Genomic DNA, 18,591 nt, shown 5'->3' on the forward strand with positions numbered 1-18,591 from the left:
GAAATTCCACTTACAGTGGGCTCTTCGAGACCAAAGGGAAAATACACTTGAAAGACAGAACTGGGTCATGTGTGACATCTTGTCTTCATATTAGTGCTGTCACCTGGTGTGAACAGCCTCCAGACCAGATGGCAAGCAGACCAGTCGTTTAGGCTGAGCTGCCCTTGTCAGGCAAGATCTTGTAGCCTGACCAAGGTTTAACACATGCTGGCTCCAAGTCCTTTACCTGCAACCCGTGTTGATTGAACAAACCCTGTAATTATAACAAAGCCATTCCATTTAATCAAAATTATCATCTGAGAAACATAAAGCTCACACAAACATCGTATAGAGGTTATAGGAGGCATATTTAGTGTCTTGATGGATGTTGTCTTTGATTTTTTTTTTTTTTTTTTTTGAGTGTTTATAGAGAGCTGCGGCTCAATGTTCAGTGGTTTTTGTTTTTTTTTTCTTTTTGCGAAACTATTGGTTCAGGGGTCAAATTTGCTGCAAGCAAATTGATTGAGGTTATACACTGCGACAAGTGTGTTATCTCCGCACAATGGCATTTTTTTCTCTTTCCATCTGTGTAGTGCTGATTACGCTCCAAAGAACTGCTGTAGCACTCTCCACCGACGTTTATCTCCATGGGAGAAATCAAGCCAGCCATAAATCAACAATTTCTTGATCCAGAATGAGGTCTAGGCCCCCACTCATGCCCTTCATTCAGTCCTGCCGTGTCCTTGGGTAGATTGTACCGAGGGATGAGGCATGTTCATATCACGCTGCAACACAATCTTCCCCATGAGTCCCAAATTACTGAACACTTCAGGTGTTACTGTGTGGAACAGGACAGCAGTTAGGGTATAATGTGCCACAAAAACTCCATTGGGCAGAACTGTCATATGACCTGAGACTGAAAATGAATTTAATTATTCATGTTTCAATTTCTGGAACTCATCTTCAAACTTTTTTTATGATTCTTTTTCCAGGGCCGCCGACCATCTCCAGTACACAGACTCAACAAGCTTTACACGGAGAAAAAGGACAAATCAAATGTTTCATTCGGAGTACACCTCCTCCAGACCGCATTGTAAGTACACTTGACTATTTCTTTAATTTTATTTTTATTATTATCTGATTTCACCTTCACCTTCATGTGTAGATATTTTATGGATCTATGGTGCCTGAACGATGCAGATTAGACTGAATAATGACCACTCTTTAATATCTGTGTCTGAAATACAATGCTTGACTGAGCTATTGACATAATGCCCGACTGCACTATTGATTTGTTAACTACATATAGGCAGCATACATGGGTAAAGATAAGTTGAATTTTACAGCATTAGCTCCATCATTTTTGTTCATATGAAAAGGTAGGCATGAAAAAAATACACTCATGTTCTGTTAGCACTGATCCCATTAAGATTTATGGACCTTATATAAACAGCGTACTCTCTGAGCTCACATTGTGCTCATTATTAATTTGTGTGCGTGTGTATGTGTGTCTGTGTGTGTGTGCATATGCATGCGGTTAATTGCCATACTTTGTCATCTAATGTGTGTTTTTATTATGTTGGTGTCCAGCATTAACTAGCAACATAATTAATATCAGGTTTATTTGAGAGGGGCTCGTGGAGGCCGGGCTGCTGGGTCTGAAATGTTTATTCTGGATTCCAAATTGTTTATTTAAGTAACAGTGCAGCATTACTTTCTTTTGCTTTATGTCTACAGAAATTACAGATGTGAAACCTGAGATGTGGTTACGGCAAGTTAAAGGTCCAGTGTGTAGAATTTAGGGTGATATATATAGGCAGAAATTAAGTATAACATAATAATATTTTATTTAGTGTATAATCATCTGAAAATAAGAACTCTTGTGTTTTTGTTACCATAGAATGAGACGTTTATATGTACATAGGGAGCGGGTCCTCGACCATGGAGTTCGCCATGTTGCACTGCCATGTTTCTACAGTAGCCCAAAATGGACAAACCAAACACTGGGTCTAGATGGGGCCATTCGCGTTTTTGCGTCCACGACTGTAGTGAGCAGCCCCTCTGGACCTCTGCAGACTATTCGGCTCTCAATTAAAACCTCTTGAACAATAAACACTGTCAGAATTCTAACAGGGAGTTTTAGCTGGTTGCAATTTGCAATGCTTACTGCTAGAGGCCATTTATTCCCACACACTGTTCCTTTAAGTCGAGTCAGTGTCATTTATATGGCCAAAGTTGATATTTGTCACACACAGGGCTTTAAAACACAACATTCTTTATTCTTAGACCCAGATAAAGAAGAACTCCACAAAAATATTCTGTAAAAAAAAGGGCAAGGAAAGCTCTTCACATTAGTCATTTTGTATCTGAAGTCAATTAACAGCATTCTTGAAACACGCCAAAATTTGTAACACTTTAACACTGTATTTCACAACTCTATTTAGCCACCTGTCCATTATTGCAAGCTTGAAGTTGAATGTGTTGTTTATCCCCTGAGTATCAATTTGTCTTTCTCGCTTCTTACCCAGTGTAATGAATTTCCTCGTTTGTTCATTTAAAATCAGCAAAAACTAACCGTGTAATTCTCACTATAGCCTTGAACAAAAGCAGCCACTAAATAGCTTGTGCTACATTACCATAGCACTGCATAAATAAGCCTAGTATATGCAAATATCTATTGTTTTCCTGCGTACCCCTCGTCCACATCACTCGAAGTGGCAACGCCACTTCACATTAGTCCATCATGTGTCACATCCATCACTTCCTTTTACCTATTATGCCCTGCAAAAATCTCAAGCCCCCTCAGTTTTTTGACATTTTGTTTTGCTAGTATTTCAAAACACATTAATTCAAAATATTCTGTTTGAGTTGCTGTCTGTCAGAGAGACACCAAATGTTAATTGATTTGAAATGAATTTTAATGCAAGAACATAACATTTTTTTAATATTTATTTAACACGTACAAAATTTGCATCCAATGCAATGCATGTACCCATTTGACATCACAATTTACAGTATGAAAAATCTTCTTCTAACAATTCAGAACCTTAAGGAACTGGATCATTAATAGAAATTTAAAGTTTTGTTATTGTTTTTAAGGTGTAATCTTTTTTCTTTCTGAAGAACATTTTAAGCTCATCCTTCTTTTGCCATCATAATTATTTACCATATTCAAATACACTGTATCTCCTGCCCTACAGTACCTACTTATATTTCTCTAATTCAAAGCCATCACTGCTCTACAAATGGTTGTTTAGAGTCTCCCAGCAGCCCACTCCAAAGAGCGCTGTAATTCAAACCCAGCAGTGAGAGGAGATCTGCCTACAGTACAAGCAATTTGCAATTATCCATTAGACATCAGCTCAAAGAATGCTGAAGATGCCAGGGATATCAGTGAGCTGGCAGCTTGTCAAATGAGATGAACAGCAGCAAACAGCCAGAAAAAAAAACACAACATTTTAAAGATAACACAGTGTCTTTACCATGAACAATATAACATCAGATTCATTCCACTCTGATACTTCCCTTAATCATTAAACTACTAATCAAGCACAATGAGCCAATGTCTGCTCAGTGACCAGTATCTCACCTATGCCTTTATTACTGTAGAGCACTAAGTTCATCTATTCATGGTCGTTGTGTGTTTCCATGGAGATGTGTGGGCTACTGTTGGCAACACAAAGCTGTCTGACAGAGTGCAAGAATCATCCAACATACGTATAGGTGAAATCAAATAATGATTGCAGGTTAGCACCATCCCATTAAACACCTCCCAATGAACGCAATCACACGCTGAAGGGTGGATTCACCGATAAACACTGGGTAGTTGTGCATTTGCTTGGTCAGCTTTAATACTACTGCAGGTGTCTTGTTCCATCACTGCCATAACATATGGTAGTTGTTATCAGGGTCAGAGTTGAACATGTTTCTATTCTTCTAGTCACCGACTGTATTAGATAGCTTGTTAGCCTTTAACATATGAGCAAGCTTTCTGGCTGTGGCTTTTCAACTGTGCAAACGTAGATTCCATTGACAATATGTGTGTTTTGTATTGTGTGTAGGCCTCCTTAATGCATATGTATATATGTCTTACTTAAAGTCTTTAAGAGTCTACAGTCATGCTATCAGCTCTGTGACTGTACGTTCAAACCAGAAGCTTCCAAAGAGGCAAAGTCTCTCGCGGACGCAGTATGTCATCCCATTCAAACCAAGCCAGGAAGACTTGCATGCTACGTCGCAACATTAGCCTGTAATTCTCTCCTCTATTACTAACATTACACACTTTAAAACTCACCAGACCAACCAACTAGCTCCGCGACGCCGTCCCAAGCCTCATTCTTTTTATTTTGGTCTCTGTAACCGAACAGCGACACATTATAAAGGGCTGAGTGGGCGCAAACGCAAGTAATCAACTTCTCGATATCCATTGTCGGAACAAGTGTGCTGTAGGACCCAAAACTACATGGCTTGTTCTCTGGGACCCGCTTCATCGAAGCATGTCAGCATTTCGACTGGTTGTTGCTGAACCGCATCAGAGCTCATTACCATAAAGTTAAACAAGTTTTAACTCCCCTCCGGACCCGCTCCGGTCACTTTGGTCGCCCAAGACACGTGGCTGATGACCAGGTCGCCCAAATCCCCCAAGTCACCGGGCTCTCATTGAAAATTAATGACTTCCGCCGTTTTGGAAGCTCTGGTCGTTGTTGGTTTGAACGTACAGTTAGGCTTTACGTAGGCACAGCAACGCTTTGAGCTAAATGCTAATGCCACTATGGTAACAAGTTCCCAATAAAAATGCTAATATTTGCACATTAGCGCATAAGCACATCATTTGATTGGTCATGAAATGAACTTGCAAATTAAAACTTCCACCTGCTGGTGGTGCTAGATGAAAAGTTAGGAAGTATTAAAATGTATCCTGAAATGGGGCATGAATGTCAAACCAAATTTCATGGCATTCCATCCAATAGTTGATAATATATTTCCCTAAAAAAAACAGAAATGTCACCCTAGTGGTAGTGCTAGAGGAAAGGTCAGGGGATCACCAATGCATATACATTTGCTGTGTCTCCTTCTTTCCCAACTTGTACAACACGAAATACAAACAATACATGAACACATGCAATAAAACACTGCTCTACATTGCTGCTAATGCTAAAAATCTCATACACAATACATCTGTTTACCCTCTGTCTTTTCTCAGGCTTGGTCATGGAAGGAAACCGTGTTGGAGTCTGGGACATCTGGCCGCTACACCGTGGAGACCGTCACCACAGAGGAGGGAGTAATCTCCACACTGACGATGAGTAATATCGTCCCGGCTGACTTCCAGACCATCTACAACTGCACCGCATGGAACAGCTTTGGCTCGGACACCGAGATCATACGCCTTAAGGAACAAGGTGGGAGCCAAGGTTCGACAGGTTCCACCTTCCTCTTCTTCGAATCACGTGACTGTGGTTTTCTAGATAGTGATGGATGGTAGACGAGAACCAAGCTGTAGAGTTTCGTGTGCATCACTGTGGTTGTGCCTGCCCTGTGTCTCTGAGCCTGTGACTGTACAGTGATTGTTAGTATGTTCATGTGCAAATGTGTTTTTGCGTACATGTGTAAGTATGCATGAGGCGTGATTTCATAATGCATTGGTCATCTGTGAATCATGTTGATGCACAAAAACAATTAAGACACGTGGACACATAGATTTTAGTATATTATATAGCCATTTTTAACTTTGATACAGCAGTTATATACACATTAACACCATTTCGATATATATTCTATTTGAAAAAAGTTTTTAAAAATTAACATTTTATCAACTTGAAACCGAAGATGATAACACAAAGCTAGACTGCGTGGGCTAAATTCTGAAACGTCTGATGTACAGTTAATGTGCTGATGACACTGATGAATTCCTAACAAATGAGTCTGGTAATCTGAACTCGTGACCTTTAGCATAAACTGCATGCTGAACATAAAATGCACTGTGCGTCCTGCTTTCTCTATGTAAAAGAGCGACTTACAACACCCCCTGTTTCTATTGATTAAAAGAATGAATCCTTTCTATCTGTTGACCTTTTCCCCTCTACGGTAGGGGAAGCAGTGTTTTCTATCCACTTATCGCAAATGATAAATTATAAGCTGCTTATGTGAAAGTGACATTGATCAATGAAGACATTAAATAGGCTTTAATGGTGTAGGAAGAGCACTTGGTTGTTTTGCATTTGTTTAAAATGCGAGAAGGTCATAAACGTGGGCTGGTAACTCAGGTCATTAAAGTGTGCTTTAATGAGAACCTTTAATGTCGGAGCGGCATATAGATGCAGGTTTAATCTCTTCCTAGTCGCAAATGCACTATAACATCCTTGCAGAAACACACAAACATGATTATGCCTAAACTAATGCACACAGCCTCGCGCTCTACTCAATGAAAATAAAAGCCCTGGGTGAAAGGCTTCTATTAGGCTAAATGAGTGTAAATTAAAAGTTATTAGACAGTAGGATAATGAGACAATATTAGCTGGGAAAATCTTTACCCACCCCGATAACAAAAGGTTTGGTAATAACTTTTCGTTTTCAGTACACAACTTTTTTTTCTTTCTTCTTTTTTTCCTTTGGCACTGTGTCTGTGTATTTTTATTTCCTAGCCTTGTGCCTCAGGGATAATGTCAAAGTCACTTAGAGGGATGAAATATAGCATATCTCCTCTTAGTTCCTGTTTGCTGCAGAGACAGAAAAGAGGCAGAGCAGAGGAGAACTGGTGCATGTATGTGCCAGACAGAGAAAAGTGGCCTCTACATTATACCTGCTTGCTATTCTGTACTCTCCGTCACGTGCCCTATATTGAATTTGACGCACATTTGAGATGTTTGTTGTGTGTTATTGTAGAAGGACATTTCTCTTTGTTGCTCTCTGCAGAATCTCTCCCAGTGGCGGTGATCATCGGCATTGCTGTGGGAGCTTTTGTGGCCCTCATTGTCCTCATGGGCACCATCGGAGCATTCTGTTGCACCCGCTCCCAGAGAAGTACGTCTCCTCTTCCACTGTTACATCCATTGAAGCATGCATGCCAAAGTAGTGTATCGCCCCCAAGCACCCCAGAAAAAAATGTCCATCTATGCGGATGCAGATATTGTTTTCATTCATCTGCTTGCAGGAGTTTGGTTGTCTGCAGGTTTCTTAAAAATGGAGCATCTATTTAAAAAAAAAAAAAAAACAAGATTACATTGCCAGCTGCTGCAAGAAATTTTCTGACACAAGATAAATTGCTGGAACACTGCTTGTGATGGACATCTTTTTGTGGTGCAGAGATAGCCAGATTGTAATAAGGGCTCATTTCATGCAATCTCAGTCTGGCTGCATTCGCTTTTGAGGCTATTTACATCCTGCGCTATGTTCACTGCCACCCACCCATGTACCAAGTGACTCAGGTTAGAGACAGTCAGCCACTGTCTCTATCCAAGAACCAATTTGTGCTACTGGTCCCTTCAGCATGTCTATTGTCTGTATACTACAGAGGAAGCGCACCTGGTTATGCCCTCACTGCCCGTCTCCATCTGTGCTCACCAGAGAGAACTTGCAAGCAAAATTAAGACAGAAAGTAAGACTTTGTTATATGACAGTATCATCAGCATTGTCCCGAACAGAATGAGCCGTCCGTGGAAAGGCTGTGTGAGATTGCATATGTATGCAGAAAAAAAGATAATCTTGTGTTGGCAGGAAACAAATGATTAATAATGATTTGTATTGTTTTTCGGGAAATTGGGGGAGCTCTCACAAACCAAACCCAGGGATCTTTGCTAAATTCTGTAATATTGCAAACTGCACTGGGGGGAAATTGTAATGTCAACAAATACAGGATGGTGTTTATCCAGCTTATTGAGATATATGTGTCATCTGTTTCTGCCAGATCTGAAAGGAGTGGTGTCGGCGAAAAATGACATCCGGGTGGAGATTGTGCACAAAGACCACAATGCGGCGCGAGAAAACGAAGAACACACCTCCATGAAACAACTGATGGTGAGTGTGAGTGTCGCAACATTCTACTTTTCCATTTCTCAACATCTCAACTATGTTTTTTATGTTTAAATTTGTTGTCTTTCTTAAAATAATGAATGCTATTGTCATTGCTATTTCCCATTTACTATGTTATGTTTGAGTAATGGAAGAACAGAAAGGCGTTTAGATGTGCTGTAGTCAAGGCATAGGGTCTATATTTATCAATATGATGCCAAGTCCTATGAGCGGAACAGGCCCCAATACATTGTAACTATGCAGATGCTGATGCATACTGGGTAATCCTACAGTGGGTGTACTTCTGTATCTACATGCCTCCTAGACACACAAAGAACTGTTTCCTCTTTGGAACTGTACCAGTGTTTTGGTTATCATGCAGTTTGCTCCAGGGCTGGGCTATTTGCAGTGTGAGGTTTTACATTTTCTTTCAGAAATTCATAATACAGTCGGCATTTGATGTTAGTGCAGGGAAATGAGCTTAGCTACCTTACAAATCTGCATTTTGTTGAGATAAATAAAAGATATTCACGGATACATTATTAATGGTCCCTGCCAGCCCTGAGTGAAGGTGAAACATGTCTGACTGATAATAAAAGAGGAGAGCAAGTGATGAAAGTGAAATCCTTCCATCTCAAAACGTCTTTTTACTCTGAGTGGAAGAGTTTCAGAAACTACACAGACTCTTTTCTTGATTCCTATGCAGGTTGAACGAGGAGAGTTCCAGCAGGAGTCTGTTCTGAAGCAGCTGGAGGTATTACAAGAGGAAGAGAAGGAGTATCAGCACATTAAGGTACAAATCGTGAACAACGACCACACGGGGGCGGGTAAAAGGTGGTGAAAGAGAACGCCTTTGGGGTAGAGGGTGGTCTTTAACTCTGGTACCAAAATAGCAGAAAAGCATTAATCCCCCTCCTGCTACACATGATTTTCCAAGGATAAATCCAGAGGCAAAATGACTCAAGTTGGAGGTCTAATTTTTATTAATTAGTCTCTCATCAAAGGTGGTTCAAGAAATCAGAGGCTGGTTGGCCCTTAAGCTGTTTTTTAAGTTACTTAAAGTGTTACTTATACCATAAAGATGGGATTCGGATGCTTTAAAGCACATACAGGACTGGGGAAAGTGTTGAGTGTTTATAAGGTGCACTGATTTTGCTCTCAGCAGCAGTGATTTAGTAGTCAATACTGAATTTGGAAAATACTTTTCTTTTTTAAAAAATCTTCTTCAGCACACTTTAAAGCATCATTCTGTTTCCATTAATGTGTCTGTCAAATCAAAACCACTGGGACCTGCAGATAAACTTGTGAACTTCTCCAGTCTATTAAGAACAGCCTGAGTATCTCGCCCTGGAAAGTTTAGTTTGTTTCACCTTTAATAACAATGCATACAGCTCTTTTTGGTCCCAGGGTTGTAATATCAGGGCAGAGACATTACTTGCTTTCTTGCAACATTACTGTTAGATACTCACGTTCCACTACTCCATCCCAGAGTACACACTGTTACCATGCTCTTTCTTTTTTGATTTTGGTAAGACTCAATCTACACTTGTATCAAAGTATCAAAACATCCATTCATTCATTTTCTTTAACCGCTAATCCTGTCAGGGGTCATGGGCTGACATTGGGTGAGAGGCGGGGTACACCCTGAACAGGTCACCAGACTATCACAGGGCTGACACATAAGCCCTTTTTAAATAGGAATTGTGCAAATTTGCAGGAAAGCCCAATCAGTCTTCTTTCAGCATTGGCAGTATAAAAACAAAATCGGGGAGTGCAGCGAAATGCCACCTGCCTACTTTGTTTATACAGAATGCGCCTTTTTCGGGGCAATGGGGGGCATGAGCAAGTAACAACGTGTAGCTCAGCGTGTGATGTAAACAGTGACGTGGGAGGGAAGCCACGGCTGGTCAGTCCTTCGGCAATTCTCTCATAAATTGGCCCGTCCTTCACCGTCCCCGTCATCTGACGGTTAATGGCCTCTTCGTTTGCGAGAACAAGGAGGGCGTGCAATTCCTTGTCTCCCCAGTTGCTCATCTTTACAGTGTCTGTCAGGTTTGCGTTTCCCTCTTGCTACTAGATGCTCATTCCTGCTATCAGCTGTTTCCTGTTTATCCACCGCCAGTGGGTCGCACGTGCAGCGGCATCAACAGCTCCTCCCGCAAGTCATCAACAGCCCCTCCCGTGGCGGAAGGGCGCCTCGTTCTTTTTAAACCAAAAAGGTTCTGCCAATATGTCTACCCTACGAGGTGGAAAATTGGGCACCTCGGATCAACTCGCCAATCCGGCTCTGTGTGTCTAAACGCTCGCAGTTTGCCGGCAAAACGGCCCAACATTCACTGAAAATCTGGCAGTGTAAAAGGGGCTATAGAGACAGACAACCATTCACGCTCAGTTTCACACCTACGGCCAATTTAGAGTCACCAATTAACCTGCATGTCTTTGGACCTGAGCCTGGAGTACCTGGAGAAAACCCACAATGACATGGGGAGAACATGCAAACTCCACAGAAGAGGGCTCCCCCACCCTGAGGTTCAAACCCCCTACCCTGAGTTTGGACCAGGAACCCTCTTGCTGTGAGACGACAATGCTTATAACACACACTGAAATTTTATGGGATTGTAATTTGATTGTAAAAGCTAAGCTAAATTTAGGATAAACTCTGGCAATGTGTCATTTACCATCCTGAAGACGCTCATCATGTTATCTAAATCACACTGTATCTAATATATTGACCCACTGTGTTACACCAGATGATGTAATCTCTACAACCAGCTGCAGCTAAAGTACTCATTTTGATTACATCACCGCTAGATGGGCAGTGTCACAATCAAAATGTGAAAAAGAATGAGTAAACACAGTGTGAGTCACAGCCCAGTTTCGACCCCTCTGGTGGCAGGTAACAAAAGACAATAATGCTATTTTTAGAAACTTGATATATGAGTCTGACCCAATGCGCTCAATCCGCTGTTTGATCAATGACATCCACTCCATGTGTTCGTCCCTTAATATCAAAAGTCCTGCTCCATAAACCTTTTGGAGCCTGTATGCAGGCCGGCTCTGTGCATATGAAAAAAATACTAAAATGTCAGCGTGGTCAGATCCGACCAAATGTGTCTTATTCAGCGCAGCCAGGATTCAATGAATGTAATAAAAACGGACTATAGAGCTATTTATAGCCGTCCGCCCATTTACATGGCAGTGAATGGATCAGTCTGTTCAGACGACGAGGCGCTTTGCTTTCAGTTCTCCTATTGCACATGAAAGCACTTTACCACTTGTAACTCTTGCAATAAATGATCCGCACACAGTTTGGCAGATTGTTACAGATTCATGTTTAAAGCCCTTTTTCACTCCCTGAGAGGCTAACTTCAAGTGAAGGACACCTTTCCCTTCTATGTGTGTTTTATTCTACTGTAGTAAAGCCACCTGCAAAATCATAATTACTACAAGGTTTCATTCAAATTAGTCAATTATTCTTTGCTTGAAGCTGTTACACCACTATATTCTGTATACTGTCTTATTTCCAGTCCAACTGTCAAGAGCAGAAACATAAAATACTTGAGAGTTTTTTGTACTCTGTTGTCTGTCTTTAAAGGTCCAGTGTGTAAGATTTAGTTGGATTTAGTGGCATCTAGCAGTGAGAACGGCAGACTGCAACCAGCTTAAGCTTATCCTGGTTGGGATCCTTCAATCCTCATTGTTTCGGGAGGTTTTTACCAGGAGCCGAATTATCCACAGAGCTCTCCTCCTCTCTAAAACAAACAGACCCGGTGATTTTAAGTGACGAAACACTGATAAAACTCACCTTTTTCTCGGATAACGTAAGATCCTGATGTTCAGGAGGTCTTTATAAAGAGCCAAATTATCCATAGGAGTCTCATCCTATGGATAAGACAAACAGGCTGGATGATTTAAACCAGAAAAAACACTGAATAAATTGGTTTTGCATTAGAAAATAGATGTTTTTCCGAAATTGCTTGTCATGGAGGGGCTGCCAACTTCAAATGGTGCTATCTAGAGCAAGTGTTTGGTTTGTCCAATCTGGGCTACTGTAGAAACATCTTCATGGATGAGGACCGGCTCCCTATGTAGATATAAACGGCTCATTCTAAGGTGACAAAAACAGAATGATTATTATTTTCAGGTGATTATACACCAAAGAAAACATTTTATCATGCTCCATTTCTGCCAATATATCCCTCTAAATCCTGCACACTGCTTTTAAATCTTTTAGAAATACAGCAGAGCAGCAATTTGTTTCCACATCCTGTCCTTATGCAAGATAAATTCTCAATATTTATGAGCAAGTTTCTGTTGAATTTATTCAAAAGTGTGGTGAAAGTGTTTACTATAACTTAAGAAGAACTCTGTTGTAGTTTTTCATGTAAATGCATCGGTAAATCAAGCACAGCACATTATCTCAGCAGGTGTTTCTTCCACCTACGACCTGCATTCTTGTCAACATGACTGTCGATGGCTGTGGATGTAGAATAGGATGAAGATACATTCTCACGCTGCAGTTTATATTTAACAAAGATGATATCATTCTGACCCTGTATGGGTGATAAAGGTGATGTGCGTTGAGATTCTGCAGCACACTGGTGCTTATCACACATTCTGACCTGTTCATTAGTCTCTTTGTCCAAACGGATGTTGGCGTTGGCTCTCTGGAGTACGCTTCTGTTGTGTTTGCCTGCTTACCTGCTCCCCCTGGGGCCAGATTTTTTTTTGATCCTAGTTAATGACAGCATGCACAAGGCGAGAGCACAGGGGGGACTGAACACGAGATGAAGGCCAGGCGCAAACAATCTCCCTGTCTGCTGTCTGATAATGACAAGCATAACGAGAATCCTCTCAGGTTGTCTCTCTCATTTCCCCATTATAAGCATTCTTCCTTTGGGATTTGCCACCATGCTCACTAGGCTTGACATTCACATACATTCACAAGAGGACATAAAAACACACACACACACACGCTCATGCCCTAACTGGACCCTTAGCAACAGCACGGTGCCTGCCACCGAGCAGACAAACAAGTGGCACAGCTGTAGCCTCAGAAGCTATTTCAGTGCAAACATGAAATCACAGACACTACAATCCATTTAGGTCCAATTAAAGCTGGTATGTTAGTGAACTTTGCAGTGACACGTTGGATGCCAAACTATGAATCATCAAGGCCCGCTTAATTAGCAAGAAACGTGATTTTAAGGTTAGCGTGGGGGCTGACTAAATCCTAGCACTAAGCTTCGCCACTGTTTTCTATTTCTTTCTCATGATGAACACGGGCAGCCTGTTTTCTTATTTATTCAAAATTTGAAAGGTAATTACTGCCAGTTTGACCTTGGCTCCAGTTGTGCTTTGAGAAAATGAAATGTAAAGGCATATAAAAGAGGCAATGGTTTAGTTTCCCCCTTTTCTCCAATACTGATTTGCTATTACGTAAAGCTTAGGGAAAAAAATTGATCATAATTGTGATAATAATCTTTCTTTCCTGTGTTTTTCAATAGGATCCTACAAATGGCTACTACAGTGTCAATACCTTTAAGGAGCATCACACGCCCACCATGGCTGGGAATCAGTCCACCGAGGTGAGGAACCCCACCAACACAGGTACCCTGGGCAAACAGCGGGTACCAACGGGCATGTCCTTCACCAACATCTACTCCACTCTGGGAGCAGGTCCCAACCGTCTCTATGACTACAGCCAACGCTTCGTGCTGGGCATGGGCAGCAGCTCTATTGAGCTGTGTGAGCGGGAGTTCCAGCGCGGCTCGCTCAGCGACTCCAGCTCTTTTATTGACACGCAGTGTGACAGCAGCGTCAGCAGCTACAGTAAGCCGGACGGCTACGTGCAGTTCGATAAAGACAGCAAGGCGTCAGCCTCCTCCTCCTCCCACTATTCCCAGTCCTCCTCGCAGAACTCAGACCTCACCCGGCCGCTCCAGAAGCGCATGCAGACCCACGTCTGACCACCAGGGGAGGGAGAGCGTTTGAACGGGGTGTAACAAGCAGCCAGGATTGTAAAACTGTGACAGAATCAGCTCCCAGGAGCCCCTTAAGTAACGTTGTTACTGTTTCCTCTGGACACCGGGAGATGCAGGGGCTGGTTGGCTTTAATACACCATGTGACTTGTTCAGACTTCTCAGTGTCCCAAAAAGTGGATCAAGAAGCCTTATATTTCCCTCATGCTTAACTCATCAACCACCTCCTTTTTTAGCCCATTATCAGAACTGTGCCACAGAGAGGTTATTTGCCAACACAGAGACAACACAACTTTGGAATATGAATATTCAACACTTAGTTTCGGCAGTGGAATTGGGCAGGAATACTACAAAGGCTTTGTGTGACAATCAGAAACCCCGGCAAAGACCATTTTTTGCCTTTTGAAGATTGTCATTCAGAAAAACTGAGACTGTTGTTACAAGTGTTGAAACACTCAGCACGAACGTCACAGTAATGAGTGCGAGCCCATGTCCTGCTGCTCCCTTGTAGTTTGAAGCACAAAAATGAATGTGCATGTGGTTTTTAGTTGTTAAAGCAATAACTCTTTCCTCTCCCCACCTTCCGTTTCAAACACTGTATGTTAAGCTCGGCTTGTTGAAACTTGTCCCCTGTGTGGGTGGAAGAAAACTTTCTCCATGTGCCCACAGACGTCTCGAACGTTTAAAAGAGCGACTGTTTTTCTCTCCGCAGCAGTATCTGGGCCACAGAGCTGGGCAGATAAAGAGGGGCTGAGATCTCATTTTAAATCCCTGAGTCATTATTTTACTGTGACACAAAAAGAATATCAGTGTACATACGTGACTGTAATTTCTTTTTCTAGCATCTAATTTCCCTCACGGAGGACTCTAAATGAGACATGAGCGCCTCTTCTTGTCCATATCTACTTTGCCTTGAGGGTCTGTTTGATCTGTGTCAATACAAACTTTGACTAAGCGAGATAGACATACACTATCAGCTCTTCTGTTGATGGGGAGCTGCATCCTCCACGGTGTTACCACACCAAATCCAGCTCCGAGGCATGTGGCAGGAAAGCCCACAAACTGCAACATGTGTTGTACTTGTGAGTTTCTCCTGCGAACGCCGCAGATCATCAGCCATATACTTGAGGGTACCTGTTGAATGAAATGTAAACATTATATTTTAGCTGAGCTTCTTATTGTGTGGTTATCCCATTGCTATTGTCAATATCATTGTTGACACTGGAGCTTAGTGCACCCTGACTGTATACCTACCTGTGATCGTGCCGGTCATCAAGGGACATGAAGAGCAAATTTTGAAAATGTGTTTTATTTTGCTCTTTGCTGTTCATGTGTTTGGCTACTGTGGAGCTGATGGTGTCACACTGACTCTTTTCAAGTGCATCCTTTTTTTTATTTTGTTCTGTTCTGCACTGTATGTGACATATATGAAATTGGATTTATTGTTTAATCACTGACACTGTATTTGTTTTAGTTGAGAGTAGAGACAGTAGTGATTTAACTCGCAGCTACACAATTGCTCATACTTTACTGAAGATTTCAGAGTGAGCCTGTCGTCAAGAGTGTTGTAGTCATTCATTGTGCAAAGTGATGACTGGAGAGTGTTGCTTTTTTTGCAGTACTAAACACTGGGAATCTTAATGCAGATTTGTGCGTGGTGCAGATACTGTAAAGCAAATGAGCAAAAATCTTTTATCTTAATTCTATCCTGGATCCGACCACACACCTCACTGTGTCAAGTAAGATTTGGACCTCTAAATAAGATGTTAAGGTTGTGAACAAAACCCATTGTTGTCTACTTAAGTTGTATTAAAGCAGGCCCTTTGATAAGGACAACCATTGGCAGTAAACACAGATCATTTCTGTAACAGCCACAGTTACATCATACATTACATCACATTTGATTTCAGCCATCAAAAGCCTCATATGTCTTTTAAGGTTCTGTCGCAGACATACCTTTATAGAATCAGCTTGTTTGTTATTTGATCAGTTCTTTGAAGGGTAAAGAGGAGTTTCTGGGAAATAACAGCAGATTGCTGTAAAACAAGTCTGAAAACAGTGTCTCTCAATGTCAATGTCACTTCTGTTTTGTCAAATCAAACTAAAACGTAACAGAAAGTCTACTAGGTTACAATGTATCTTATCTAATTAGGTAGGGTTTTTTTAGTATCTTCCGCAGCGGAGCAGTCAATCGGGATGAAGTGAGGCTGAAGCAACCTATGAAAAAAACCAAGCACGGCGTTTCAAACAAAAGCAAGTTGTTGTTGTAAGCACTTTACATTTGATTATATTCAGGGCATTTGAATGGGGTTTTCCACTTGAGTGGCAGCAGTTTGGACTCTAATTTTACAAATGGATTGGCGCCCATTGTACAGCTTAAGACAAAAAGCTCTGTTTCAACGCTGATAATCCAGCTTGGCACTTAGCAGACTGTATATAAATCTCTAATGCTGTCTTTCTCTGTATATAATTTTTTTTTTCCCTGGCTTTTCTTTCTTTTTCTCAGTCAGATTTCACCATATTAGAGCTCCGCAAATCTACGTGGCATCAAAACTGTACGACAGACAATCATTTTCTCTTTGTTTCTCATCCAAAAATTTCATCAACCTTACTTGTTTCTCACAAATTACATGAAAGGCTTGTGCGAGCGGTTTCTCTTCCCCGCGGATCTCACAGGGGGGAAACTCACACTCTGTGCACGGAGCACACGGGAGGCTATAGGATGAGAAGCTGAGCTTAGCTGGGACAGCTTTGAAGTGAGATGCAGTAAGAGGTTATTATACCTTCAGCCCTTCTGAGAGATGCCCAGATGCCCAGCAATATATTGCATTTGGCACCATGATGACTGTCAAGTATGCCTGTGCCGTTTTTTCTGTATTTCTCTCAGCATTTGAGTGGAGGATCAAATTCTTACCTCGATATCAGCAAGAGTCAATTACAGCGTGATCTAGTTTGCATGGGACAGGATACAGTTTCCATTTATATCATTTGCATATGTTATGTGTCATTTTACATCCACAGCTTTCGAATTCAAACATGGTCACCAATCAAAACTTAGCAGAACGCAGATATTCATCATGTCTCTCCCTAAAAAACAAAACAAATATGCACTCCTCTCCAAAGGGTCCAGTTTTACGTATCTGATGCAGCTCTCGCACTGATCCAAACATAATGCATTTTCCCAGTCCAGAGAATCTGCACACTGCACAGCAAACAGATAAATATTTGATAGGCCAGCCTTCTGTCCCATCCCCCCATGGCAGCAGCTACAGTGGGCATGAGAGTACCACAGGATGTGAGTGCCATGTCAGTCTTTGGGAATCAAAGCCCATGTGGGGAGAAAGTCTGCCCTCCTCACCTGTGGACGCCTCTCCGGCTGGTGCTGGCGGCGCCTGTTTGCCTGGCTACAAGCACCGCACAGATGCCAGGGCATAACAGATGAATAAACACAAAGACCCGGAACAATTACAAGGGGTTGCTGCCCTTTCCTGATAAAACAAAGCAACCCTTTTCAGAGAGGAGAGGATGCGGGGTAGTCTATTATTCAGAGATGCATAAGACTAGCCTGTAGTACACTGGATACACACATTTCAAAAGGTGAGAGACAGAAGTTATGAGCAGTGTGGAGTGAGTTCTTGTTGGTCAGTGTTTGTAATGGCTTCTCTGCCCACTGGCTATATTATATTTGTTTACTGCACAAAACTTTTGGCTGGGTCTAAACAAACTGGGGAAAAACCTGGACAAAGAAATGCTGAACGTCAGTACTGCCAATATCTCGCCTATGCCTGCAAAGGGTGGTTTACATGAGGCTATTTGAAGTCTCGCTCATTGTATGATAAGTGTTACTGTTCCTGATAGAACTCATTAGGGAGGATGCCATTTGACACATTGAACTGATCATCATTCTTTACTGTGTAAATGCTCTCTATCACTCTGTTTCTCTCGTTCTCTCTCACTTCTTTTCTTTTCTTCCAATCAATACCTTGTTAGTACTTTTATAACATGTGACTGTAAGGAAAAGGGCCTGGACTAAATAGCATTTGCAAATAATCCTCAGAGTTTGCATTAGCCTGCAGGGCACGCCAGGAATCAGTGTGGTTTGGTTTGCAGCACACAGTGTACGATTAGTCACAGAAAATTGAAAGAATCACAGAAGAGCATTTGAAAGTCAAATGAGTACGCTTCTCTGTGATTGGTTGAATTGTTCTGTACTCCAAATAACGCAAACTAGTTTGCAAATACTACATGACCCAGGTCTGGAAAAAAGTACTTAACTTTGATGGTCATTTGGAGAGTTTGTATAAATAGTGAACCATAAGCATAATTGTAATGAAAAGACAACATGTAAATTCTACTGGGTAAACCACTATTTTCAGGCAGTGGCCCTCTGTATCTACAAAAAAAAAACAAAAAAAAGAAAAATGGTTGTATTTTAACTGTACTGGTCTGTGAATCTATGATGCTTTTGCTCTGTATATTTGGAGAATAAAAATGATGTTTGAGTTTGTGTTTATTTTGCACTATTGTCTGTCAGGAGAATTAATGAGCAGATTGGAGAGCGAGATTCACAGGGGAGGCTTTTACTTCTACATGAATATATCATTTGCTCAGAAGTTCAGT

General features: G+C 41.5%; 1 protein-coding gene across 12 annotated transcripts in view; it reads left to right on the forward strand.

Moving 5' to 3' along the window:
- Positions 1 to 18,363, forward strand: part of kirrel3b (kirre like nephrin family adhesion molecule 3b) — a 193,524-nt gene extending 175,161 nt beyond the window's left edge. For 4 of the 12 annotated variants that reach the window (XM_050072023.1, XM_050072042.1, XM_050072078.1 and 1 more), the window contains 7 exons: positions 972 to 1,072; positions 5,183 to 5,393; positions 6,895 to 7,002; positions 7,493 to 7,576; positions 7,886 to 8,001; positions 8,696 to 8,782; positions 13,497 to 18,363. In XM_050072023.1, coding sequence (XP_049927980.1) covers positions 972 to 1,072; positions 5,183 to 5,393; positions 6,895 to 7,002; positions 7,493 to 7,576; positions 7,886 to 8,001; positions 8,696 to 8,782; positions 13,497 to 13,958 — 1,169 coding nt within the window. In that variant the 3' untranslated portion in view covers positions 13,959 to 18,363. The remainder of the gene's footprint in view (positions 1 to 971; positions 1,073 to 5,182; positions 5,394 to 6,894; positions 7,003 to 7,492; positions 7,577 to 7,885; positions 8,002 to 8,695; positions 8,783 to 13,496) is intronic. The other 8 variants (XM_050072031.1, XM_050072114.1, XM_050072053.1 and 5 more) reach the window with 6 other exon arrangements.
- The last annotated feature ends 228 nt before the right edge of the window (positions 18,364 to 18,591 follow it).

This window comes from Epinephelus moara, chromosome 2, assembly GCF_006386435.1.
Source record: "Epinephelus moara isolate mb chromosome 2, YSFRI_EMoa_1.0, whole genome shotgun sequence".
Lineage (NCBI taxonomy): Eukaryota > Metazoa > Chordata > Actinopteri > Perciformes > Serranidae > Epinephelus > Epinephelus moara.